This window comes from Xiphophorus couchianus, chromosome 7 (assembly GCF_001444195.1).
Source record: "Xiphophorus couchianus chromosome 7, X_couchianus-1.0, whole genome shotgun sequence".
Classification (NCBI taxonomy): Eukaryota; Metazoa; Chordata; class Actinopteri; order Cyprinodontiformes; family Poeciliidae; genus Xiphophorus; species Xiphophorus couchianus.
Genome location: NC_040234.1, coordinates 16,056,172 through 16,076,216, shown reverse-complemented (window position 1 = coordinate 16,076,216; position 20,045 = coordinate 16,056,172). Strand labels below are relative to the sequence as shown.

Below are 20,045 nucleotides of genomic sequence, written 5' to 3'. Positions count from 1 at the left end.
AACAAATAAAATATCTGCGGTTCCTGTCAATTACCCCTGCCTTGTTTTTTTTGTTTTTTTTTTTGTTGTTTTTTTGACATTTTGGTTCTTCTTATATATTGTTGATATTTAATAAGTGTTTTTTTTTTTTTTTAAAGAAAGGGTATATACAGGTATATATTCAAAGATTATAGGGAAGGTCTACACATAGCTATATGCAGCTTTGGAGTCGCAAGTTGCAGGCCCCCATCTACACTATGCATATTGACTAACTCAGCTACACAGCTTTGTAGAAGTTCTTCATTGCTTACATGTTTCTACATATTGCTTACAAGACAGATTTTTTTTCAATCTTTAAAACAGACCTCAATATTGATTGTACTTTTTTTGTTCCGTTTTTGCATGACTTTATTTTTTTTGTTGGTTTGTTTGCTTCTGGGTTAAACCCTTATATTTGACCTAGAGTCATGTAGCAGAAAAATGTTATAAACTCAATGGTGCAAGACAGTGCAGCATATAATAGACCGTTTAGCAAGTAAATAACCAGCTTTTTAAACCTCTTGCCACTTTATTAACCGAAACCTGTCATAAATGCCCTGCGACAGACTGGCGACCTGTCCAGGGTGTACCCCGCCTCTCGCCCGGAACGTAGCTGGAGATGGGCACCAGCAACCCTCCCGACCCCATTAGGGACAAGGGTGAACAGAAAATGGATGGATGGATGGAACCTGTCATAAAAACATTGATTAAGCAAGTTATCTATTAATTTATATTTGGCTTGATCAAAGACCATAAATATGTGATAAGATACTTTGACAGACTTCAAATAGTATTTTAGCATCAACAAGATGGTTCCTTAACAGCTCATAACATTTGACACAGAAGATTAAATGAAGGATGATGTAGCAGTTGCTTTGTCAAGTCGTTGCCACATTTCTTCCCTCTTGTTATGAAATTATTTTCTGACTCTCTTTCAAAATATTTTTTACAGCTTTGACACTTCTTCTTTTGTCTTCTACTTCACCACTTCCTTTTTTAGGCACTGCACCAGCTGCCGGAATTTGACTTAGACCAATGTTTTCCAACCCTGGTCTTCAAGGGTCTTCAGGGACCAGGGTTGACAGTCTGCCATCTTAGAGTTATTTCAGGATTGAGCACACACACACAAAATGGAAAAATGTTTTCCATAATTTTCAACTTTATGGAAAATTGTGGAATTTTGTGTTTCTTCTGCATAAATCACTGATAGTAATCATGATGAAAGTCAAAGAGCTCAATGTGTTTCAGGTTCTCCACATCAGAGTGTCAAAAGTGTTTGATATGCTGAACAGTGTGTGATTAAGAAGATTATTGTTTTAACAAAAGGCAGCATCAATTTTTGCTAAAGTGTTTCAATGTGAAATATAAAATGTACAAGTCTTAAGGTTAGCCAACTGTTTGATTAATGGTAGCAAATTGTTCCAAATCGGAGGCCCGTTAAATGAGAAAGATTGTTGGCCAAAATATGGCATCTGACTGCAATCTCTGTTTCCAGCTCTCCCTATCTTCCTGGTGGATACATTTAAACAGTTGAATCAAAGCTTGTGCTTTAACAAGGCAAACATAGAAAGGTTGTAAAGGCTGTAAAGGCTGCAGTACCATATCTTGTACACATGGTACTGCAAGTAATTCTCAACTAACTAACGCAGTGGTTAGTTGAGAACCTCGTTGACTGCAGGGTTGCATATTCTACTCTGTAAAGTATTTTATTACTAATAAAATGTTTGTCTGTAACTCCATGTTGTTTTTTCAGTTCAGGTTATCACTAGTTTTATAACCAAGTTTGATAACACTTGAGAGGTTGCGCTCGTTAAGCCCCGCCTCTTCTCTCTCTCTGATGAACCTGATTGGTCGGGTTGTGTGACAAATCAGAGATTAAGAAAAGCACAGGCAGTGACGTTAACCAGTGACTCCGAATGTAGCAGGGAACATAAACAAGCGAGATTAATTGTTTCTTAACCACTTTCCCGACTGTTTTTTTTTTTCGGAATTTAGCTCTATTTTATGCTTTTTGTTACTCCAGTTAAAGATCAACTCTCAACGGCTGCTTCTAGGGAACTAAAACCGACACATGGGGCAAACAGGAGGGGAAATCGGCTGTTACAACGGTAAGAGTAGATATTTTTAAAGGCATGGCAGCTTAAATTAGGTTATATATTTCATATGTCGCTTTATTTTGTTAATATTACGGTGTATATTTGAGGAATTATTTAAAATGTGTTTTTTGGTTACCAAATAGCAATCTTAAAATTAAATCAGAAGTTCAAAGTGCCCTCCTCTCTCTGTCTTCCGCCATCAGTGTCAGGTCGGTGAGCTTCTCCACTTAGCATGAAAACGGGTCACTTTTGACAGAAAACACACGGAGACAGGATGGAGACAGCAGGCGGCTACAACGTGGAGGGGAGCCCCAGCCCCCCTGCTGTGCCCTCCACCATGTCCATAGACAGGCTGCTACCTGCTCTCCTGGAGTGCTTTGGGATCATCCTGTGTGGATACATAGCAGGAAGGACCAACATCATCACCACCACTCAGGCCAAAGGTTTGGGCAACTTTGTATCAAAGTTTGCTCTCCCCGCGCTCCTTTTTAAGAACATGGTGTTACTGGACTTTGGAAACGTCATCTGGCCCTTCCTGTGGGGGATCCTCATCGCTAAAGTGGCTGTATTTTGCATCGTTTGCTTCCTCACTCTGATAGTGTCCAGTCCTGACAGCCGCTACAGTAAGGCTGGCATCTTCTCAATATTTGCAACCCAAAGCAATGACTTTGCTTTGGGCTATCCAATAGGTAAGTGTAATTTTGTGTAAACATCTGGATCATATATTATTTGGGACTTTAGATGCATTTTAAAAAAGTATACATTTTGATTCATCAAACATCTTCAGAATGGTATTAATTTCCTATTGGAACATCTAGCTGAAGAGTGCTACTGTCTGGTTGTTGATTTGAGGGGAAGTTGAAAAATATGGAAAAAATACCCTCAGCATGATTTTACCACAATTACTGTGAAAACAGTTGTTATATTTGAAAGCTTCACCATGACTGCTTCTAACATACTTCAGTGTTGCGACCAAATAGCTCAGTCTTTATCTTATATGAGCTTAAATTTCTCTACAGAAGTCCAACTGCTTTAAAGTGTTAATTTTGGAGGAGGGGATTCAAATTGATGTGGATTTCTTTAAAACAATGTTTCCCAACCCTGGTCCTCAAGGCACACTGTCCTACATGTTTTAGAGGTTTCCCTGCTTTAATGTGCCTGATTCAACTGATTGCAGTTCAACAAACGCCTGTTAATCAGTCATCAATTGAAATCAGCTGAACTGAAGTAAGGAAATACCAAAAACATGCAGAGCAGTGTGCCTCGAGGACAGGGTTGGGAAACACTGCTCTAAAACACACAAAATTTTACCTATCAGGTACTATTTGTGCATTACCAATATTTTTTCTACTCTATTTAAAATAGAGTTTAGGACTGCATTATGTCAGAAAAACTTTTAATTCCCATAATATTACGGAATATTGCAATAACAATGTTCTCTCTTTTTGTTCCTTCATCACAATCTTTATTGTGTAACTCTAGCAGCATCATGCTGGGTTTGCTTATCTGCCATTACAGGTGCATTTCGCAAAATGGTGGAACTAATGAAGATGAAAAGCTACTTTTAAAGTCTTCCCCTCAAACCAACATCTACACGTTTGCAACTTTTCAACTAGATATTAAGTAAAGAGAATCAAATAGACTAGACAAATTCTAGTCTTAACCAACATCTGTAGTTTTTTTCATTATCATGTAATCATTCCACCTAGACAAATGAATAGTTCAAATGCATCTTGAAAGCCCATTTATATGAGCCTCTCACCATTTCTACAGATGTAATTTCAACAACAACAATCAAGTACTGGTTATTTTAGTCAGCCCTTGACTGAAATAATCTAAGCAAAGAACAAACTTGGTAACACTTTATTTGACGGGGTGTGAATAAGACTGTCATGACACTGTTATAAACATGACATAACACCTGTCATGAACATGAGTAAGTCTTTATGAATATTTATGACTGTTGTTATAAAGTGTCATTTGGTAAATCATGACACTTTTAATACAAAGTTGACATTATACAAAATGTCTTTGTTATGACAACTTGACATTAACCAATAATCATCATATGTCATAAATATGTCATAAAGTCTTATTACACTGCCAAAAACGTTAACAAAACAGTAATTATTTCTCCCTACCTGAAATAAAGTGGAACAAGTAGGACCAACAATAAAGATTTAATTAAGCTTTAAAAACAGTCATTAAAAAGTGGATAAGTGGAGTCATTAAAAAGTCATCAAGTGGAACAAGTAGCACCAGTTATGACAATGTCATTAAGTGTTATTACAGTGTCAAATGCTATATTAGCAGAGTTATTAATATTAACTCTTGCCTCAAGTAAAGTGAAACAAGTAGCAACAGTTATGATGATGTCATTAAGTGTCATTAATATTATATCTTACCTTCATAATTTTTAAAGCTTAATCGGTAATACTTTTATAACAAATTTATGACAGATCATGATTTCTTGGTTCATGTCAAGTTGGCATAACGAAGACAATTTTATCTAGGTTAATGTCAAGTTATCATAACAAAGGCATTTTGAATAATGTCAACTCTGTGTTTAAAGTGTCATGATTTACCGAATGACACCTTACGACAACAGTCATAAATATTCATAAAGACTCCTTCATGTTCATGACAGGTGTTATGTCATGTTTATAACAGTGTCATGACAGTCTTATTCACACCCCGTCAAATAAAGTGTTACCACAAAGGGTAGTCTAACCTAATAGATGAAACAAGTGAATGCACATGTGATAGAACAACAGAAAATGCCTGGCCCCTTTTCTGTAGGTTGTGACTTAATTTAGCAGTTGGAGCAGGATGAACCTGTTTCAAATTAATTGTCAAAGTAGCAAGATTTTGCATACAGTATCTCTTTGTGTTGCTGCCAGTGAGTACCACTTCAATTTCATTTGCTCAAGTAATTAAATATTTTTGAAATAACTCTGGAGCTTTTGGTCTGACGAAATATTTCATAAAAAATGTATGGAAGTCATCAAATATTTATTGGGGAGATAATTGTATGCCTTTAATGCATTTGACTGGATTAGGTATCCATATCCTCCACTTTAAGAAATACTGCTTTATATATGTATATGTTATTTGCACAATATGGATGTTTTTAAGGATTTCTGTAACGATCTTTTCTTCTACCAGAATAAGTGGGTTTACATTTCTCAACCTGATTTTCATAAAAATATTTATTGTAAATGCTGCTTGCATGTGTCTGGAATAATTTCACTTAAACATTTTAGAGTCAAACTATTGACTAATTAGATCTTACATTTACCTGTCTTTATTGTTTTTCTTTGACCCTATTGCCTTCATCTCTGTCCACAGTTGAAGCCCTCTATCAAAGCACATACCCAGAGTACCTCCAGTACATCTACCTGGTTGCACCCGTGTCCCTGATGCTCCTAAATCCCGTCGGCTTTGCACTGTGCGAGATCCAAAAGTGGAAGAATCAGGGAAACCACCAGCAGAGAAAACTGTTGATTGTGGGACATGTAGTCCTGCAAGTCTTGAAGAACCCCATTGTATTCATGGTTATTGTAGGCATCATCGCCCACTTTGCCCTGCACCAGAGAATTCCTGCTTTCATGGCTGAGTTCATAGACGGCTTGGGCAACTCTTTTGGTGGAGCAGCTTTGTTCTATTTGGGTCTGACCATGGTGGGCCAGTTGAGGAAACTGACCAGATCCACTGTAGTGACACTGATTTTGCTCATTACAGCTAAACTGTGAGTGGAATTTCATTGCACCTTATGGATATTTTTACTAATAAATGCTTTGGTATTGCCATTATAGTGATACATGGTGTTAGAGGATGAGTAAAGTTAAGTGCTCCCAATGTGTTTTGTGCTAATGGTTTAGATGACTCAGATCTTCTCAGACCATAGGTCATTTCAGGATTACATGTCTGCATTTTAACCACAGTTATCTAAGTGTTTCAGTTCCTCCGGTTTGCACTTTTAACTATTTCATATCTTGTTTTTTTTGTTGTTTTTTTTGGACTTCCAGGCTGGTATTGCCGCTTCTCTGTAAGGATATGGTGGATGTTTTGGATAACAGCAGCAATACTACGAACCACTCCAGCCTCTCAGATTATGCTTTTCTTTACGGAGTTTTCCCCACTGCACCAAGCGTGGCCATCTATGCTGTTTACTATAACGCAGAACTAGAAGTTGTGAGTGAACTACAGCTCAACTTTCTTATTTGCTTGGAATGTATCTTTTTAAAACTTTCCTGAACCTGTTTTTCATTGTGACAGGTGACCGCTGGGATGGTGATCAGCACTTTTCTCTCGGCTCCAATAATGTATGTCTCAGCCTGGCTACTTACCATCCACTTAATGGATCCCCAGTGTCTGATGAATTCACTTGAGAGTGTCAGCTTTAATATAAGCATAGTGAGCTTAGTGGCTCTGGTAAGTGACTGTGTAACATGCACAGACTCGTTCATAACTGACTGTACACCAGATTGTTCCTTAGTTTCTTTGTTTAGTTTTTATTCTCCCAAGAAGTGGATTGGCAACTTCTGGAACTACCAGTCAATCGTGGCTTAATAAATCAACCCAGTTTAGTGTTTGGATTACATTTCTCTCTCTCGCCCACAGTAGCTTCTTTTAAAGGAAGTGATACATACTTATAAAATCTTATTTTTTCATGTTTTAAAATTCTAAACCATCTGTCTTTGGGAGGCTCAGCTGTTCAGAGGATGAGTTGCCTCACTGATTCGTCACTCACTCAGGCCCGCTTCCTCATTCTCACTTTCAGTGCCACTTTAAGAAACATGTAGCCCTGTCAGTAACTAACCGCTTCTGGTTCTGCATTCTCATGCCATAAATGGAAAGCAGAGTGAAACCGCTTCACTCTGAAATAGTGAAGCGGCTTCAGAAAACCGCTTCACTGTTTTCTGAAAGACAATGCATCCTTCTTTCAACCCTGTGAAAGAAGGATTGTGGCTTGAGGTTCAAGGTGGATATTTTATTTAGGGGCCCAACATAAAAAAAAATCTATACAAGTAAGAAAGGCAGCACAAGAAACAGATGCTAAAGCCAAAGGAGTGATGTATGTAACACTAAACTTGAGCAAACGTGCATAACAAAATGGCCACCCTAGAGGAACATTATAATAATAAAGCTGCCAGTTAGAATGTGACGACCATTATAATGATTTGTCCAGTGAAGAGGGGGAAGTCAGGAGAAACAGCAGAAAGCAGTAGATTAGAGATCTGATAGACCAGAACCCTACCAAGAATAAAGTACTCTTTGATGGATCCTATGTACCTGTAATTTATCACAGTGGGGAATGCCTGCTTGAAATAAAAATAAAATAATATAAAAATCTGACGGATTTCATTTAGGAAAGTTTTACCTCTGAGGATTTAATTGGACTAAAGCAATAGCTGTCAAAAATAGTGACACCATCAAGTTATCTTTGGTACAGAAGTATGGTATTTGACCCCATAAAATCATTTCCAACCATTTTTATGCATGTGGAGTGTAAATGTGCATTTGTGCTGATGAAATGAAGTCAAAACACTGCTATGTCCTTTGTTGATTTAGCTCAGGCATTGAGGGGAAGCTTAATCTAATTTTTGTAGTTAAGCATTGAAGTGCAATGTACCAAGCCAGTTCACTTTTACATATGGCCATAGGTACTTGCGTCACCTCAAGGTACGTCATCTCAAAATACTTTACAAAAAATGTTATTCATCCCAATCATGCATACATTCCAGCTGATCCAAACAGTTCAATCCATGTTTAAAATGTGCTTTAAAGTTTCTATCTAAGGAAGTATTGCAGATTGCCTTAACAGCAATCTATCATAGTGTAGCACATGCATATGTAAAAATAGTGGAAATGAAAAACTCCCCTTTAACATGAACGGTTATTTGTTTCCTTAGAGACAAAATAGAGGTGTTTCAGACAGAAATGCTGTTTATGTTGGGTGAGCAGAAATCTACCGTCTTCACATAGTAACTCAACCTCCTTCCTGCTTAAAAATCAGTGGGCAAACGGTTTTTTCTTCATTCTCTGGCGTTTACAGCCGACATGACATCATCTATTTATGGCCGTGTCTTTCCATTTTAGAGAGGCATGTCTCTAAAGGATACTGTCGAATCTGTCTTGAAAAACCAATGTCAATTGTGATTCAGCCATGTGTCATATTTTCAGGATTTTTGCTGTAAATTTTAAAATGCTGTCAAATTTTTCCACGTTTTTTTTTTTTATAAAGTGCATTGATGTTTAGTTTCAGCAAACAGAAAAGTTTAATAAGTCATTTTTTTTGTGTAACTAATTTTAAAATGTTTTTATTTCCCAACAGCTGTGGACAGTTGCTGTCATGTTTTTAAGCAAAACGTTTAGGAGACTTCCTCACATGTTTACAGTCAACCTGTTCTTGGCGCAGGTAAGCAGGCAGTCTTAGTTTCAATTGTATTTTCGTCTGGAAAAAAAGAACTGTAGCTCCAACTACCTTTTATCTTCAGCAAAACCTTTAATTGTGTGTTTGGTGATGTGGTTTGTTTTCTAGCTGTTCAGCTGCATTGGGATGATTCTGTGGAACTTTGTGGTGAAGGAAGACAACTTTGTTGCGCAAGTCCTCATTTTCACATTGCTGTCTACTTCACTCTACAGTAGTTTTATGTGGCCAGGTAAGCTGACAACACATTTATCCATATGTAGAGTTAGTGCTACTCCAGAATCTGAATTTGATTGTTATTTTTGTGAATAAAATGTCTTTTGTTTTAGGATTAATAGCACTCTCGATTGTGCTTATGAAAAAGTATGAGGATCTTAGAGGAGCACCAGGTGCGCTGGTCATCGCAGGCTGGGGGTGAGTCACCTCTGATTCACAGAACATTCACAGGTTATATCTCAAAATATAACCTGGATTGATTTAACAAGCATCTGGTTTCTCTAAGAGTATTGTATTAGTTTGTGTTTTCTCAGCCTCTAATCTATGCTTGTATATTTGTTTTAATGGACTTAAAACAAAAAGCTAAAATGCATTTATCACTTTTTGGCTGCTTCAGTGATTATTAACACCATTATCTGTGTATTGTTTTCTCTTCTTTTATTCCTCTGAAACATAGTTTCTAATTTGTATAGGTAACTATACCATACTAAAAACAAATCTAAATACATTTACAGACACACAACAGCCAAAAAAATATGTGGCAAAAATAAAAAAGTTTGAGAAAATTATCTAAGTCATCCAATAAAAAAAAAAAAAGAAATGTAAAGAAAATGCAAAAAAGCAAGATAAAGTAATTCATTTCATGGTTTTATGTATCAGTTTAATGGTGTTGCATTTCTGTGTTTAACTGTTTGTTCTGTTGTTTCAGTTATCTAATCTTCCTGCAGGTTTTTAATCCAGATCAGTGCCACAGCTCCATGTTTTATGGCAGTATTGCTGAGCTGTTTCTGTTTGACATTTTAGTTACGTGAACAAACTCATGTTTTACAGGATCCCTTCTTTGGTAACTTCTATTCTGCTCATCTTCGGCGAAAAAAGGTCTGACGCTATTGATTCTTTGTTCTTCTATGGCAAACTACAGGTATAAAACACACAAAGCAAGAATAATGCTATTGATTTTTGCTATTCATAGTAAAACTTCAAAGCTCCAAATTTTGACAAATTTTTTATTGTATTTTTTTTTTTTTTTTTTAGATCATTTGCACCACAGTAGTGGTCAGCTTCAGTATACTTCTTGGAGGAGGCTCTTTGGTGTGTCTTAGTAGAGGAAGTTGGGAGCAAGATGAAGAATATGAAGACACACAAAGTTCATTTGAACCTTACCAGGATCAGGTGACCGAGGTTGAACCAGAAACTCAGACTCTCATAGAGCCAGGAAACGGAACAGGAGGAGGTACTTTCCACTCTGAAAATGTTTTAGATTTGATTTCTTTTGTCAAATAGCATTATTTGAATGGTTGAATGAATACGTTTATTGCCATTGCACCTGCAGTGAAATTAATTGCTATGACTGGAAAGGTGTAAACAGTTCTCATGCCATAAATGGAAAGCAAATTATCTAACAACCAGGCTGGTCATTTCACCTCACTTCCATTTTATGGTTCTGCAGTCTAGTTCTCTACTTTTATGGATGTTTGCAGCATGTGTATTAATGTTACTTTCGGGTTGAGCTGCACAAGCTATCAAATTGCAGCCACTATCGACTGCTTTTGATGCAATATTTGTTAGTTTGTAACATTTCAGGAATCATGTAGAAAACCCAAGATCAGAAAGCTAAAGGAAACAGTTGAGTACATTATTATGATAGGAAAAGAAGGAGCAGACAGGAAAACATGTTAATCACAATCAATAACATTTAACAATGATGTCTCATTGTCATGTTTTTCTAATATTATGCAGCCTCACTTTTATGTATCAAAAACTATCTTGCCAAAATATCCGCAGTTGGTTATTAAAACACTTGAGTACTAGCAATAAGGGCAAGAATTAGTAATACCAATTAAGATTTATCAGTCAGCTGCAATTTGCAAACAATTACTGACAGTTTTGCATTTTTTCTTTAATATGCACATTCTGTTGCGTGTGTTTGAAACCCTTAAACAGAAAGTAAAATGTGAGTCATTTTTAGCAGAATCATAAGATTATTTCACCACTGAGTGCATGATCATGTTCAACTGCACTTACACTGCCTTGCAAAAATATTAACGTCTTAAATCTGTCACATTTTAGCATAAAACAACCACAACCTTCTATGTATTATATTATTCTTTTCATTATAGATTAGAATACTGATATGGAAGGAATGAAGAGATATTGTGTTCAGCCCTCATTACTCTGAACCTCCTAAATAAAATGTACCAGTATTCTTGTAGTATACTTGTATACGACAAATAGATTTGTCGTATACTTTACGACAAAGATACTTTAGGATACCAACAGACAATATTCTGTTGGTTGAAACGTAGATGAAGTTAAATTAAAGACAATCCTGATAGAAAACCTGCATAAAACATGAGATCAGTTCAGAGGGTCACTTTCCAGAAGGACAGCAAGCATTAACACACAGTTCAGACCTTAAACAAAGAATGTTTGGTGAGTCTTTAAAACTTATGTTCAAATGTAATTTGCAGAAAAATAGGCAGCTACTTCCACTTTATGATTACTTTCTGATATGTTGGTTAATGTAATTAATGTCATTACAAGAAACCCCACTGTAAATAATACAGACTCAAAATGTAATTATATATATTAAGAGAATCATTCTTCATTTTGGTTGCTATCAGAGTGTTTCAGATGTGCCTGTGCTCCAGCCACGCCCATGCCTGACATGATCATCAGCACAAACATGACCAACAGCCTAAGCTCCCTGCCAGGTATTTCCACTGACAGCTGACTGCCACACACTCTATCTTGCACAAATATTTTAAGCTCACTAAAGCCCCACTGCAGATGTTCCAGACCCGAATCAACTTCCTTAGTTTTTTAGCATTTTGCTTTGAGGACTGTAAAGCCACATTTGGTCCATCAGTCCTTTCGCTCATGAGCCGTTTTTTCATTTTCTGTGCGCTGCTGCCCTCTACAGTTCATTGTGAGAATGGCTGCGAGTCGACAGACTGTCTCCTTGCTCAGATGGATGAACACCAGCAGGTGAAAGACAGACAAGTGGTCCGTCATGTGCTCCTGTGTCTGCTTCTGACTGTCTTCCTTCTGGCTGTGAGTAAAAGACCGCAATCATTGGCAAACCATACAAACTAATGGTTCATTTCCAGCTCATCTCAGTGAAATACTCCTGTTTTAAAACCACAATAGAACACCTCATTTTTCTGTATTTATTTCAGCTAACGGTTTTATTAGTTCCTATATATCTGATAATAGAATAACTAAAAAAACATGTTTCAAGAAATTTAATTATGTAATTATTTATACAAGCTTGAGCTAAAGCAGGTCCGACGTATTTTTTAAATATACAGGTGTGGACAAATTTGTTGCCTCTATATTGAAAAATATGTGTAAACTGAGTGAAAAATAAATTATTCTTTTAATTCAATAGCATAATCTGAAACTGTAAATTTTAGAGAAAATCCAGTCTTTAATTCATGTGTTTATATTCAGAAAGAAAAAAGAAAATGTTTCAACCTTAACAAATGATTGTTTTTTGCACAATCTGTAGTGGCACAGTTATAGTTTCTCCCCCTGCTAATACTTTTTAAACCCCTGCCTTGCTATTAGGCCAGCACTTGATCTCGTCCTGTAATATTTCACATGGTTGGACTAGAAAGAAATACTTTTGACCTGTTTACAGGAATGAGATCATCCTAGGTTCTCTCTTACAATCTCTTCCCTTCAGCTTGCAGGTTTTCCCTAGGATTTAGGCCTGGAGAGTAAAATTCCCATTGAAAATGGTGGATTTTATGTCTTTTGTACAATTTCTTTGTCATAAAATTTGCATCATTAATTCGTTGAAACACCCAGTCATGATCCTATTTTCAGTTCAGTTATTTAAAATCTCCTGATATTTTGAAAAGCTCCTGATGCCACAAACACACACGTTAACAAGGATTTAAGTGAATTTAGAAGCTAAACGAGCCCACAATATCATAGATTCTCTACCATGACAACGGTGGCCATAAAGTGATTTTTCATGAGTGTTTGTTACTAAAAAGCACAATCCTTGACTAATTTGAGCAAAGCACACGGTTACAGTTCAAGTCCATGAAGAGTTGAGCAATTTCCACATTTACGTTTGTGACACTAGAACAGAAAAAGTTTTTCCCAGACATGCCATGCAAATGACTACATCTGGACATGGAAATATCTGTTTGTTTTTTTGTTTTGTTTTTGTTTTTTACCTTAGTTGTCATCCTTATCATTAATTAGTTCCTTGTCCAGCCTTGTAGCCACTGGTCCAAAGACATAGATCTCTGTGTCATGACATATTTATGAGTGAAAGACAAAGTAGTGGATTATTAGTTGGAAGTTTTTTTCATCAGTTTAAAAAAAGTAAAATCTAAATTAAGTCAAATGAAAAAATGTTTTCAAATTTAAGGCTTTTGTTTCTAGTCTTCAGCGATACCATGCAACTGAAATTACTTTAAGATTTGATACACATCTTTACCAGAGCCACCAATGAATCAGCAGAGTATAACCTATCTCATGTTCTTCTAACCACAGAACCTTTCCAGTGGTCTGTGGTTGCTTTACAACCACCTCCATGGGAGACTCTACTTGGAGCTTCAGTTCTTCTGTGCTATAGCAAACTACGGACAGGTCAGTCTAATGAATAAAGAAGTCCCAAAATCACGTAAATTTACTCCCACACAGAAGCACCGCAATAATACCCCTTCTTCCTGTTGGCAGGGATTTATCTCCTTTGCTCTTTTCGGGTTGGACAAGCATATTATTTTACTGCCATTGAAGAGGTAATGTAATAAATACACAAATAAATGCAAATTTTTAAAGAAATGTATCTACATTTCCCTGGGGCGATGGTGGTGGCCAACCTGCCGGTAAAGTGCTTCTGCCCTAGAGCAGCTGTGGCTACTATCTAGTAGCTTGCCACCATCAGTGTGTGAATGTGTGCTTGGATGAGTGAATGACTGCTTCTTTTAGCCGTCCACAGTGTACTGGAATCAGTCCAGTTGTTGTTTTGTATCAGAAATGCTAGAACTTATTTAAATATGTTAGTTTAAAATTTTCAGACATCTCTAATGAGGTTCACATCTTGGCCTGTTTTATCTACTCTAAAAGCAGCTCTGATGGATGTTTGAAACCTCAGCATAGCTTAATGTTTGTCTCATTTAACCAAAAACACTTAAGTAATATGACATTCTTCCCAATGATGAATGTATGTAAACTTCTGATCAGAACTGTATTGTACCACATATCTTGTATTAAGAACTTAGATTTATTTATTTTTTATCCTTTCACCTGTTTTTCAGGTTATACAGTCGCTGTTTTGGAAAGAAGAAAAAAGAAGAACCGGATCTGGATTTACCAGATGACATCAGGATGACCTGCCTTCAGTTTACCAAATACCACAAACAGCAGTGTTGTCATGACATTGTTAAAAAGAGAAGGTGAGAGCTGCCCTGGTCTGAAGTTGATTAGAATCCATCTTGAATAAATGTGCTCCTTGGTTTATGTGTGTAAGACATTCTTGGAGGTTATCTAAAAATACCTGTGAAAATATTCCCTAAATATTGACTCTCACACTGTGCCTCGAATGTGTTTGTGTCGCGCAGCTCCTTTTGTGTCTGTTAAAAGCAGCAGCTAAAAGCTTCATTGCCTTACAGGTGTGGTGTGAGGACCATGCTGGACTGTTTCCGCGGCTGTGAGCTGGTGGATTGGCTTCAGCAGGTGGGCTTGGCGCAGGACCGCGGCGAGGCGGTCCTCTACGGGACGCGGCTGCAGCAGGGCGGCGTGCTTCAGCACATCAAGCAGGAGTACAGCTTCGAAGACAGTCAGCTTCATTACTACTTTACTGCACCAAACTAAGGCATCAAAGTTAACCGTTATTTTCTTCTCAAAGGGACACATTTCAGTTTAGACATGAACGACACAGTCGACACACTGTACAGAGCAGCTCTCTGTGAAGGTTTATGCTACGTGACATTAAAGTCTAGTAGAGTAACAGCAAACTCTTACTCTGCAGTTTATTCCTATTAAAAAAGGGAAAACAATATACATATTAGAGTATTTTTAGAACCACCTCAGGCATTTTATCTAACATTTATAAAATATGACATTTTAGCTGCTTTGCTAAACTGTGACTTGGTTCAGATGCATATTCTTTCAGATGATCAGGCATGTTCAGTAAGTCCTTATTAAGCCACACAACCAGAGCCACTTACTTGGAGCTAAAACTGAATGTTTTACACAACCAATTATCCTTGATTGTGTGGGGAAAAATGGCATAAGAGTTTTTACATTACTGAAAGGGATTATTGATTCTGTGAGATTAAAAAAAAAGATTTTTATGCAGTAATTGCTTAAGTTGTATCACTGTATGATTGGTGAAGCACAGAGGCCAAGTTGATATTGCAGGGAAAAAATGCTACCCATCTACTGAATGTATTAGTTTTTTAAATCTGTACAAACATAATTCATCGAGGAGCTGAAGCCAGCCCCCTAAAACAGGGGTCTGCAACCTGCAGCTCTACACTAGAGGGTCATCAGACCCTTTAAAGTGGCTCTTTATGACTTAAAATGCATGAAGTGACATAGAAACAAGCAAAAATGTTGTACATAAATAAAAACCAATAGAAAATGCAAATTTTTTAGCATTTCAAACATTTCCTTTGACTTTATAAAGAATGACACAATATGAAAGCTTATTTTTTCTTCTTCTTAGTCCTGTTATGTCATTCAGCTGCAAAGTGTGATTTATTTTATTTTTAAGGGACCTATCATTTCCAAATATAGTAAAAAAAAAAAAAGCTTTCTTGCAAAAAATCTAATGTTTTTGTTCTAAGACCTAAAATTAGAATTGAATATATGGTGGTTATTTAGTTTAAAAATATTTTTAACAAAATCAATTATTTAAATGTTTATTTCACTTAACACACATTTTGTAAAGGTGAGGTAGGTTTTAAATCTGTTGGAACTAAATATTTAGAAGGAAGAAGGTTGAAAATGTCTGGATTGTAAAGGCTAATAAATCCTGTCCTAAAGTGATAAAGGGAAGACAGGATTATATGTCCAGCATTTATTAAATTAAGCATGGGTATTGTTACTTAAAAGTTTGCATTTTCTGAGCATTGTGAGTGGAAGGGTTAAATTTTACAGGTAAGGCTACCAGTATCTTAAAAAAGCCACAGCAAATGTTTCTCAGGTCATGTTAGCAGTGTTTATAGATAGTGTTTTAATTAAAATAGTAAACTATTAGATGGAGTTAAAAATGGTCATAAACTGGGTCTGCCTGCTTTACTCAATGCACTGAATATCTCTCATGTTGCACAGTTTAGATCAGTGGAACAATATTAAGCGCTTGCTGTGAATTTCACTTTACTCAAATCAATGTTTATAGAACTGCTGTCCCATATTCTATTAACTAAAATGATTTAATTAATAGAGATATTGGAACATATTTTTTATTTACACATTCATGTGTACTATTAGGGCCGTCCGAGGAGTATATTTCTGTCAAAAAATCTCAGAAATTTCAAGATTAATTTCACATATTTACAAGAAAAAAAAGATATTTTCTGATGTTGAATAGGTTTAAATTCATTTAAAAAATGTACTGTTTTCTGTAATTAAAGGCATAAAAGTTTGCCTTTAATCATGGAATCTTTTTTTTTTAAATCTACAACTGTTTGACCTCAGAATATCTACTTTTTTTCTTGTACTTATGCAAAATTAATCTAAAAATTGCTGTTTTTTGGGTAGAAATATACTCCTCCAAGGAGCATAGCTAGATAGACATAATTAAGCTACAATCACCCTAATGCACCGGTACTACTGTATTTCTTTCAGCACATAATCCTGAAATCTTCATATTTGTTCTTGAAGGGAAATGTTCAGCTTCTTGTCCATGTTTGTGGAAGATGCATTTAAAAGACAAATGAAAACCTTGATTGATTTGCAGCTGAAGACCAAGACGATCAATATGTCCAACTAGCCAATCTGATGATTGAATTGTAGAAAATGTTCCGCTGTTGACTTGAAAATGTTCATCTTGACTAACTTCTAACACATAAATCTTGTTAAATAAAGTTTAATGCTGCTATTTTAATTATTTTTAAATAAAGAGATGAATTGTCTGTTTTTTGAGATTGTTTTATTAATTTTGTTGCAAGTTTTTAATAAATCCTTCTTTAATAAACTTCCAATGAAATTTGTAGTGTGTTCTGCCAAATGCTGCACATTTAACTATAATATAAATTAAATATACATAAAGGTTTTTTTCTGTACTTTTACAATCAATGGTTCACTTAATAAAAGTAACAAGTTTATGATGGATTCATGTGTAGTTCTGTGCATTGATTTTATTAAGTTCGGTTATGTTTGTTTACTGGTTCATCCAATATCCATGTGGGTAATTAAATCTGGCTCCAAGCAGCACATTAGGAAACACACTGCTGCACTTTTTTAATCTCACACAGCTCTTAACCTTTGCTGTAAACACTCAGCTCCGTCTGGACACACTCAGAGAACAGGTTCACATAGTCATCAGGCTGTTGCACACCCACTGCGAGAATATTCTCCATCTTTTTCATTGTCTCTTTCTCAAGCTGCCTCAGATTTTCTGTGATTTTCTGTCCTTTTTCCTGAAAATAAAAGAATATATTAACACTAAACCTCTCTACAGTAAATGATCAGGCAAGAGCATTTTGTGACTTTAGAATGACAAACCTTGTAAGATTCAATGATGGCGGCGATAACCTCATGCTTCACAAACAATGGATGTTTGCGGTCTGGTTTGCTCTGGAAGCGGGGTTTCTTCTTTGCGGGATCATCTGGACCAAAACTGGGGGAGGACGTCTCCTTCCACTCACGTGCGTTTTTCACAAACACAAATGGTTTGAAAACAGACCTGTTGAACAAAGAAAGAACGTTATTAATCTTCGGTAGCTGCATTTGTTGCTCGTGAACTGAAAGGCTTGCAATCGACGAACCTCTCTGGATCTGGAGTTGCCGTGAAGTAGTGAACTCCTGGCAGAGTTGGATTCGTGGGTACCACAGACACCATGCTTCCTGTTGTCATGAACATGCCCTCCATATTGATGCCACTGTCTTTATCTCGCAGAATATCCATCATTGCCTCTGCAGTAATGTGGCCTTGAGAAAAAAAAATACAACCATGAAGCCTCTGTCAACGTTTCTAAAATTCTTTCTGCAGAGACTCGTTGGAGAAAACCAACCGTTTCTCTTTTCCAACAAGCTCTTCCCCTCGCAGTACCGAGTCCCAGCAGACTCTATTCTGGCTGTCGTCAGAAAGGAGTAGACCGTGGCAAAGTTGAACTCTGACTTCCCGTCCCACCATCCTTTGCTCAGAGCGTATTCCCTCATTCCTGGATGCTCCTTGTCTATCTTTGTTGTTATTCCATACTGGTTAGAGATGTTCCGATATCCCTCTGGAAACAAGGCGTGAAATTATGAGATTCGTCAGTAACTGAAGCAGCATGTTAAAGCTGGACATAGATAAGGACTCAAGACATTTGAAAGGCTGAAAATACATTTAATATATTACTGGCTTTGGTCAAGTAACAACACTGTACTCCTAGAAAAAATAGTGATTTTTCAGATAAATTCAGGTGTTTTTAAAATTTTTTGCAACACTTTTTATTTAGCTTTCATATAACCTTAACATAATGACTAGCAGGTTTTGTGTTTTCCATTAGGGGTGTACCTTTTTAAACATTTTTCATGTCTCAATCACAAACTTTATTCTAACAAGATTTTATTGAATAAACCAACCCAATAATAAAAAATCTTAACAAAACTACATTGGAATTTGTGATTGTAACATAAAAAATTAGAACATTTTTAAGGGGTCTGTTGACCTTTGCCAGATTTTGCAAATGATTATGACTAGACGTGTGGCACATCCGTTGGGATGCAAATTAAACATTTTCTTTATTTCCAAATGCAGTTTTCTGATTACCTTGCACTCTCTCTGCTGCCCAGTACTTCCCGGATGTTTCCAGTACCCACGCTTCCTTTCGGTCTGAGATGAGGAAGCTGTTGTGGTAGGTGAACTCACTCTGATCTTCCATGCATGAGCCTCCTTGACCGTACATCTCCAACAACGCAGCGATAACATCAACAGCTTTCTCAGCCGTGTCAGCTCGCTCAAGACCAAGTCTGTAAAATTGAAGAATCACATTTTCCTATTATTTCACAAACTTGATCAGAAATAATTAGAAAGCCTGGACTAAGATGCAAATGTTATTGTAGTAGTTGTCAATTTTATTTTCTAGATTTGTCAGATAGCTGTAAATGCCACTACGGATCAATTCATAAAATACTTTATTTATAGGCTAGTACAGTATAAATAGTAGGCTGAATACAAATGGACACCACAGATTTTCTTTTGTAAAAAAAGGAAAAACTAAACTTATAATTCATTTTTCCTTCAACTGCACTATTATGAACAATTATTTCCATAAAATCCATGACAAAAGTGAAAAGGTTCAAGGATTATTAACACGTCTGCGTGGCATATTACCTGACAAGGTCCATTCCAAGCAGAGCCTCCTCTCCATCAGCGCTCTCTCTGCCCCATACTGCCTCATTCCCAATGCACACTTGATGCTCATTTGCACCCATCTCAGCCCCCCACAGCCATGCCGGCTTGCTCAGCACAACTGCATAGGTGTGGGCAGCCTGCTCGATCTGTATGTATGTGCACTTTTTCACAAAAAGAAAGGGAGATTTAAAAAAGTTATGAAGTTTCATACTTAGCAAGGAGCAGTCATGAGCAACTAAATGAATGTGACACCTACCTCAACCTTCTCCTCTGGACCATAGTCTCTGGCGGGAAAATACACGACCTCTTGGACTTCATCGCAGGGTCTGTCCGAGTTTTTCCCAAAAATGATGCGCTGTCCCTCAGAGGAAGGAGGCAGAGCCACAAAGGTGTCACAGGAGGATGGAAACATTTCAAACACAGACTAGTAGGTGGGAGAAAGTAGTAAAGTTGGTCAACCCCTTACTTTGTGACAATCCCAACAAATGCAGCACGACAAAGCAACGATGTACTTTTAAAAGGGTATGTAAGAAAACCATACTACCTGAGGAGTCGTCTGGCAGCTGTCAGTATCGGTTTCTATTCTTGCTTGCCTGCAGGATTTCAGCAGTCAATCCAGCTCTCAGCACTGATACGGAAGCAGGACTGTCACGTGACAAAAAGATGAAGTTAGGCTTAGATTCGTAGTAAAACGAAACTTATCTCCTACCGAAGTAAAATGAAATATTAGAATAAGAATATATAATGATAA

At 36.8% G+C, this 20,045-nt stretch overlaps 2 protein-coding genes across 2 annotated transcripts; one reads left to right on the top strand and one right to left on the bottom strand.

Moving 5' to 3' along the window:
• Window positions 1–1,901: 1,901 nt before the first annotated feature.
• gpr155a (G protein-coupled receptor 155a) lies at window positions 1,902–16,733 on the top strand. The gene is made up of 16 exons (XM_028023055.1): window positions 1,902–2,126; window positions 2,318–2,803; window positions 5,463–5,862; window positions 6,143–6,308; window positions 6,393–6,548; window positions 8,452–8,535; window positions 8,659–8,779; window positions 8,877–8,961; window positions 9,595–9,685; window positions 9,799–9,997; window positions 11,388–11,477; window positions 11,687–11,817; window positions 13,276–13,371; window positions 13,462–13,523; window positions 14,043–14,180; window positions 14,397–16,733. The coding sequence occupies exons 2-16, from the start codon at window positions 2,389–2,391 to the stop codon at window positions 14,596–14,598; spliced, it is 2,436 nt and encodes an 811-aa protein (XP_027878856.1). The 5' UTR covers window positions 1,902–2,126; window positions 2,318–2,388; the 3' UTR covers window positions 14,599–16,733.
• Window positions 16,438–19,955, bottom strand: scrn3 (secernin 3). Its single transcript, XM_028023056.1, has 8 exons — window positions 19,839–19,955; window positions 19,551–19,718; window positions 19,274–19,455; window positions 18,710–18,909; window positions 17,967–18,179; window positions 17,721–17,883; window positions 17,458–17,638; window positions 16,438–17,372 (listed from the first exon to the last, which is right to left on the bottom strand). The coding sequence occupies exons 2-8, from the start codon at window positions 19,704–19,706 to the stop codon at window positions 17,211–17,213; spliced, it is 1,257 nt and encodes a 418-aa protein (XP_027878857.1). The 5' UTR covers window positions 19,707–19,718; window positions 19,839–19,955; the 3' UTR covers window positions 16,438–17,210.
• Between the last annotated feature and the right edge of the window lie 90 nt (window positions 19,956–20,045).

What these genes read in the sequence shown, in the direction of transcription:
- gpr155a (XM_028023055.1), top strand. Translation starts at nt 2,389, where the DNA reads ATGGAGACAGCAGGCGGCTACAACGTGGAGGGGAGCCCCAGCCCCCCT. An exon ending in TAGTGAGCTTAGTGGCTCTG is followed by an intron (nt 6,549 to 8,451) that starts GTAAGTGACTGT and finishes ATTTCCCAACAG; the next exon opens with CTGTGGACAGTTGCTGTCAT. An exon ending in CTATAGCAAACTACGGACAG is followed by an intron (nt 13,372 to 13,461) that starts GTCAGTCTAATG and finishes TCCTGTTGGCAG; the next exon opens with GGATTTATCTCCTTTGCTCT.
- scrn3 (XM_028023056.1), bottom strand. Translation starts at nt 19,706, where the DNA reads ATGTTTCCATCCTCCTGTGACACCTTTGTGGCTCTGCCTCCTTCCTCT. An exon ending in CTTGGAATGGACCTTGTCAG is followed by an intron (nt 18,910 to 19,273) that starts GTAATATGCCAC and finishes TCAATTTTACAG; the next exon opens with ACTTGGTCTTGAGCGAGCTG. An exon ending in GGCAGCAGAGAGAGTGCAAG is followed by an intron (nt 18,180 to 18,709) that starts GTAATCAGAAAA and finishes CCTTGTTTCCAG; the next exon opens with AGGGATATCGGAACATCTCT.